Source organism: Myotis yumanensis, unplaced genomic scaffold (genome assembly GCF_028538775.1).
Source record: "Myotis yumanensis isolate MYYU_CA2020_CCGP unplaced genomic scaffold, mMyoYum1.0.hap1 SCAF_3, whole genome shotgun sequence".
Classification (NCBI taxonomy): domain Eukaryota; kingdom Metazoa; phylum Chordata; class Mammalia; order Chiroptera; family Vespertilionidae; genus Myotis; species Myotis yumanensis.
The window spans coordinates 166,154,133-166,160,155 of NW_027223754.1; the positions used below are offsets into that span (position 1 = coordinate 166,154,133).

The 6,023-nt window shown below is 42.8% G+C and overlaps 1 protein-coding gene across 1 annotated transcript; it reads right to left on the minus strand.

The window, feature by feature from the left end:
* Positions 1-304: 304 nt before the first annotated feature.
* OR5BS1 (olfactory receptor family 5 subfamily BS member 1) lies at positions 305-3,243 on the minus strand. The gene is made up of 2 exons (XM_070408813.1): positions 2,471-3,243; positions 305-467 (listed from the first exon to the last, which is right to left on the minus strand). Exons 1-2 carry the CDS (start codon positions 3,241-3,243, stop codon positions 305-307), a joined length of 936 nt encoding a protein of 311 aa, XP_070264914.1.
* Positions 3,244-6,023: the final 2,780 nt, after the last annotated feature.

The window sequence follows — 6,023 nt, forward strand, 5'->3', positions numbered from 1 at the left end:
TGAGGAAGAGGCAGAAAGGGGAGGGGTAGAAAGGACAAGAAATGAGAGGGAAAAGCGATCGTTGTAGAAATGGCCAGTGAAGCTGTGAGCATTTTCCTGTGTGGTGACTGGGCCCCCGGTGGATGGTGTCATCTGGTTTGTGGAAGTTTCCCAAACTCGCTTGACTGGGGAGGGCACTGGGTGAGGAAAACGAAGACTTCTGTTTTGGAAAAGAATGGATGCTGAGATCACTGAGTGGTGACAGCTCTTTTGCCTCCTCTTCTTTCCCATAACTTTTCCTCCAGGTGAGGCGGTGGGGCCTGGGTTAGAAGGTCAGCCTGGGCTGCCTGGCCAGCATCCTCCTCAGAGCTGCCTTCACCTCCTGGTTCTTCAGGCTGTAGATGAGGGGGTTTAGCAGAGGCGTCACCACACTGTACTGCATGGAGAGCACTTGCTCCAGGACTGAACCAGAGGCTGGCGTCATGTACCTGGAAGGCAAGTGCGCAAAGGGATAAACCGAGCTCAGGACAATGGCCACAGTACTGTTGGCAGCCACAGTCTACCCCATTCCAGAGACTCTGCAAAGAGGGTCCTCGGAGCTGAGCCGACCAGCACTGGTGGCAGCACCTAGAAATGACTGTATGGTCAGTGAGAAGTTAAGCATTTCTGCCTTCAAACATGAGTGATCTTTTTTTGTTAATCCTCACCTGAGGATATTTTTTCCATTGATTTCTGAGAGAAAGAGAGAGAGAAAAGAGGGAGGGAGGGAGAGAGAGAGAGAGAGAGAGAGAGAGAAATAACCATCCATTGGTTGCCTCCCGCAAGTGCCCTGACCAGGGCTAGGGATCAAGCCTGCAATCCAGGTACGTGACCTTGACCAGGTGCATGCCCTTGACCGGGAATCGTGACCCTTCAGTGTGTGGGCTGACGCTCTAACCACTGAACACACTAGTCAGGGCCAAATATGAGTGATCTTATGCAGAACATTACAGGAGCTGCCCTGGGCAAAAAAGTTCTGCAGCAGATCAAGTACTGCAGGTTAGAGTAGAACTAATAATAATTCCATGCATTTCCATAGCACTTCATACTCCCCAAAGCACCTTTCTTTAATAGCTGTGATGATAATGTGAGGAATTTTTATCTTCTCTTCCCTATATATACAACTACATGTTCTCATCCTGTGATCATTGTTTCTTGCAAAATTGTAAGCTTAATCCAATAAAACTGTCATTGTTCCCAACATTCCCAACTCTGGGAGTTACCCTCAGAATCATAGCACATTATTTTTATAATGCATAGGGGACAAACATTTGCCTTTTTAGGTGCATTTTTCTCTGGCTTAGAAAAGATCAAGCTTGGTAAATAAACTGTAGGATAAAAATGTGTTAAGCACAATATATAAGTTCAAAATAATAAGATTAAAATTTTGGCTGTATCTGTTAAAGTGCCACTGGGAGTATTTCCCACAGGAGCATTACTTATTATTATTATTATTAGCAATGATATCATCATCATTGAAATGTTCTTTGTGAGTCTGGTATGCTTGGTTAAAAAAGTTACTTGTTTTACTATGATTTTTCATCATCTACTTTATCTCTCCTGACATTTCTGTGAGGTAGGTAGGAGGAATCTTATTGTCCTCTTACAGCACATGAGGATACTGAGACAGAGAGAGATTTTTCCACAGGCTCAGGTGAGCTCTCCATTCTTTATAATTTTTTCCCACCTCTGACTTCTCTCCAAGTCACAAGCAGGTGAGAGGAGTATGGAGCAATTTGTGTAAATCCATCTGCATTTCACTAATAGAGAGCTCAGGCCATACTTACTGTGTCTCCTGTAAGTGAGGACTCATCAGCTGGAGCTGTTTATGCTTGAGAGAAGCATGGTAGGAAACAGTATGAGGCTTGAAGTCACTGAGACTTGTTTTAAATTATGGCTCCATGACTAACTTGTTCTGGGACCTTTGAGAAATTACCTGGTTACTCCTGAAACTTGGGTTCCTTATATAAAAATGGAGTTACCAATATTTTTCTTGTGGCATGATACATGCCCAAATCAATCATGTAAAGCACCCGGTGTCATGTAGGTGCCTAATAAATAGTTATAACATAAATAAGCTTTGGAGGCATCACCTTCCAGCAGGAAAGAAAGATGGGATCTGTTTCAAGAATATGTTTTTATTTTTTGAATAAAAATCTACTAAAGGCTCCCTGATTCCCCTTTGAGAACTCCCAAATCATAGGTTAAAGTAATTAGGAACATGTTTAGTCCTTGAATAAGCTCATTTTTCAGAGTAGACCGTTGAGGCCTCAAAAAGAAAATGGATTTTTCATAATTCACACAGTTTGTCCACTGCAGGGCCAGGACTAGAGCCCAGCCTTCCGAATTACATCACAATTATTATCCTGCTACTTTCGCATTGCTTGGTTCTACAGACCAAGGCCACTTGGAATAGCCTACATGTATATTCAGGAGGTACAGTATGACGTACCTGAAAACTCCTGAACCATAAAAGATGGTGACCACAAGAACATGAGAAGAGCAGGTGGAGAAGATCTTGCTCCGGCCCATGGCGGAGTTGATCCTCAGGGCTGTCATGATGATACGGGTGTAGGAACCCAGCAGTAGGACAAGGGTGCCAAAGCCCAGGACCCCCATGGTTGTCAGGATGGAGGCGATGCTCATGTGGGAGTCAGAACAGGCCAAAAGGAGCACTGGAGGAAGCTCACAGACAAAACTGTGGATGAAGTTGGGGCCACAGAAGTTCTGTTGAGCCAGGAGAAGGGTGTTAACGAGGCTACTCCCCATTCCTATGGCCCAGGATGCTCCCACCAGGCCAGTGCACACCTTCCTGTCCATAGCCACCATGTACAACAGTGGGTGGCACACAGCCTGGAACCGGTCATAGGCCATGACTGAAAGGAGACAAGCTTCAGTGGCTCCAGAAAATATGACCAAGGAAACTTGGGTGAAACACCCAAGAAGGGATATGGTCTTCCACTTGGAAAGAAGGTTCTCTAGCAGTTTAGGCACAACGACTGAAGAATAGAAAGCATCCAGGAAGGAGAGGTGACTCAGGAAGAAGTACATGGGGGTGTGGAGGTGGGAATCAGCTCTGATCACCAGCAGCATCAGCAGGTTCTCTGTGAGGATCAGGAGGTAAGTCACCAGGAACAGTACGAAGAGTACTACCTGGATCTGAGGGTTGTTGGATGGTCCTAGGAGAACAAACTCGGTGACTGTGGTTATGTTGCCAATTTCCATGGAGCAGTCAAGTTTTCCTTCAGAGGGACAGGAACAGAGAAGAATGCTGAAACGGGTTATCAGTCCCAGGGCATGCCTGGTGATGAGGCATTGTCAGTAAAGCTTCTTGGCTAACACAGAACAGATCATGCAGCAAAGGCAACCCTGCCAAGTGAGATCTCATCAGCCCTTCCCAGCTTAAGGCAGTAACCTACTGGCCAAGGTGGAGAGGTGGGGAGGAGGAGTGTAGAGAATCAGACCTAGGAAGGAAAGAGAAGAGAACAGCGATTATCCAGACTGGAAAAGGAAAGGAAGGGAGTTGGGAATAGATGCCAGAGTACTGAGAAGTGCTATTCTCCAGTTCCAACAGGAACTGAGTTCGAACCACAGGAGGTCTGGCTGGCATAGTGAGTCAGTAATAAACGTTTGGCTGGCATCCAGCTTACAGACCTTGATGAATGTTTTAATGATTGCTATGGTATTGGGATACCTGTTGATGGTACAAGACCTTTCTCTGCCACAGTTTGTGAGTTAAAAAACAACAAAATAGCCCCATTAAATAAAAAACAGTATGGGAAAACTATATGATTTCTAAAGTCCATTTCAGCTTAGAAATCCTAACGACTGAGGAATGATCTTCCGGGAGTATTTCTGGTACTAAGTAGAAACTCCTTCTCCCCTTCTGTGTCAACCCAAGCAGAAGTGGCACACAAGGGTGCTTGCTGGTTTCATGGAAGTCAGGCAGGAAGAAATCCTCACAATGGAAATATCACTTACTCCAAGGGCTTCCCATCCAGGGTTTCTGTGAAATTATAATGTCCACTGTTTGCACTGTAATCTCAGGATTTAACATGAGAGTCCACGAAGACTGGGTTATTCTCTGAGTTGGTTTCAGGAGATTTGGATAAAACCAAGTCAAACTTGGACCATTTTCTCCACATCACAGGGATGGTAAAGCCAAAAAAAAAAAAAAAAAAAAGGGTAAAACATGAAAGAACTCCTAGAACACCTGGTAAAATGGACAGTTATGGGGTTTAGTCTAAATCAGAGGAAGGTAGACTGGTCACCCCTCCCTTCCTGAGAGAGAACTCAGAAGATGATAGATGATCTGATTTCTATTCATGAACTGTGCACTCACAGGTTCCCAGAGTGAATAGTTTTAGAAGAAGATGCATTTAAATGAGACGGAGATTTGTCTTCACAGACCAACAAGAGATGCTCTCAGTGGAGGCTACAGAATGGTGTCTGTTCCAACACAGAAACAAAAGCCACTGACGTGGTTAGAGCTCTCCCGACCTTGTCCCTCCTTTAGAAGATGCAGAGTGTAGCTTCTGAGCAGGGTAAAATCCCTGTGGTCTTTCTATCCAAAGGGAAGCCTTTTTGACTCTGCTGCCCAAATAACAATGGCCAGAGGGACTTGACCTAGAGAGTCTGGGAGGTCCCTGGAGAGGCCCTTAAGCAGGAGGTCTGATCTGCATCTGAATGAGTTCTCCAGGGCCAACTATTCCTCTCCTGTATCACTCTTGTTTCAGTGGGTTGCATCACATAACTGGGACCCTAGGATGGCCAGCAATTTCTAAAGATAAGACTATAGTGTTCTAAGGTTTTTTAGTTCTAAAGGTTGGATTTCCCTCCCTCCTTCTTTACCTGCCCCGCTTCCTTCCCCTCCTCTCCCTTTTCCCTTCCCTTCCCTTCCTTCCTATTTTCTTATGTTTTAAATTTATATTTGTCATTATAAAAATAAGATAATGATAAAAGACAAAAGTGAAAAAAGTTATTGAAGATACTTTAAACATAAAAAGATATTAAAGATACTTTAATGATAAAAGAAGAAAATAAAAATGTGTCATCACTTATTGCAATTCAAATAAAATCCAAATAGATTAAAAACTTTAAAACAAAATTTTATTGTGGTAAAAACTTTTTATTATGGACAAATTTAAATATATACAGAAGCAGAAAGTATATGTAAGTGGTGTGTATCTTCTGGATATCACATGTTCATCCGATTATGCATGTAAGTCACCAAAGGTTACTTTCCTCTCCAGAATTTATCTGCAACATCAACAGTCAGGGAGCTGATTAAATATAACTGGAGCAACCCTTTGGCTATTTTAAAGGTTTTACTGATTACTTGTTCTCTTTTCACAGACTATAACTCTGCAGATCCTTTGCTTGGAAACTTAGCCATTCAGTATTTGACGAACATTTATATATTACAATATGATTGCCATTGTAGCAATGATTAGTACCTCTATCATTACATAATAATCATTTTTAGTGGTTATGTCCATGTAAAAATCGTCCAAACAAATTGAGAAATTTGTGAGTTTATTTGAGCCAAACTGACAATAATTGCCAGGGAGTGAAATCTCAATGGATTGAGAAAAATGCATTGGAGAATGGCAGTTTTGCAGCTTTATACATTAGAATAAAAAGAGGTGATGTAAGGAGGGTTACATGAAATCCATAAGGGGGCAGGAGCAAGCAAAGCAGATTGAATAAGAAGCAAAATGGAGGGACATACTTCTTTTACAGAATAGTTAATAATTAACATGTACAACACATAGAGTTGTTTGCAGGGAACAAGATGAACAAGATGACAGTGAAGGTTCTGTGGCCTACCGCTCTGGTGCCTGGGTTGTACATTGAGGGGTCTGGAAAAGATTATACTGACATTTCAAAGGTATGTTATCTTAGATGCAAAAAGACAACAGACAACTCACTTGAGGCAAAGATTGATCTTTGTCAAGAAAGCCACAGGCCTCTGATGTTTCTTTTTTATTATTTACTAGAGGCCT

What these genes read in the sequence shown, in the direction of transcription:
- OR5BS1 (XM_070408813.1), bottom strand. Translation starts at nt 3,243, where the DNA reads ATGGAAATTGGCAACATAACCACAGTCACCGAGTTTGTTCTCCTAGGA. An exon ending in TATGGTTCAGGAGTTTTCAG is followed by an intron (nt 468 to 2,470) that starts GTACGTCATACT and finishes CTTGCCTTCCAG; the next exon opens with GTACATGACGCCAGCCTCTG.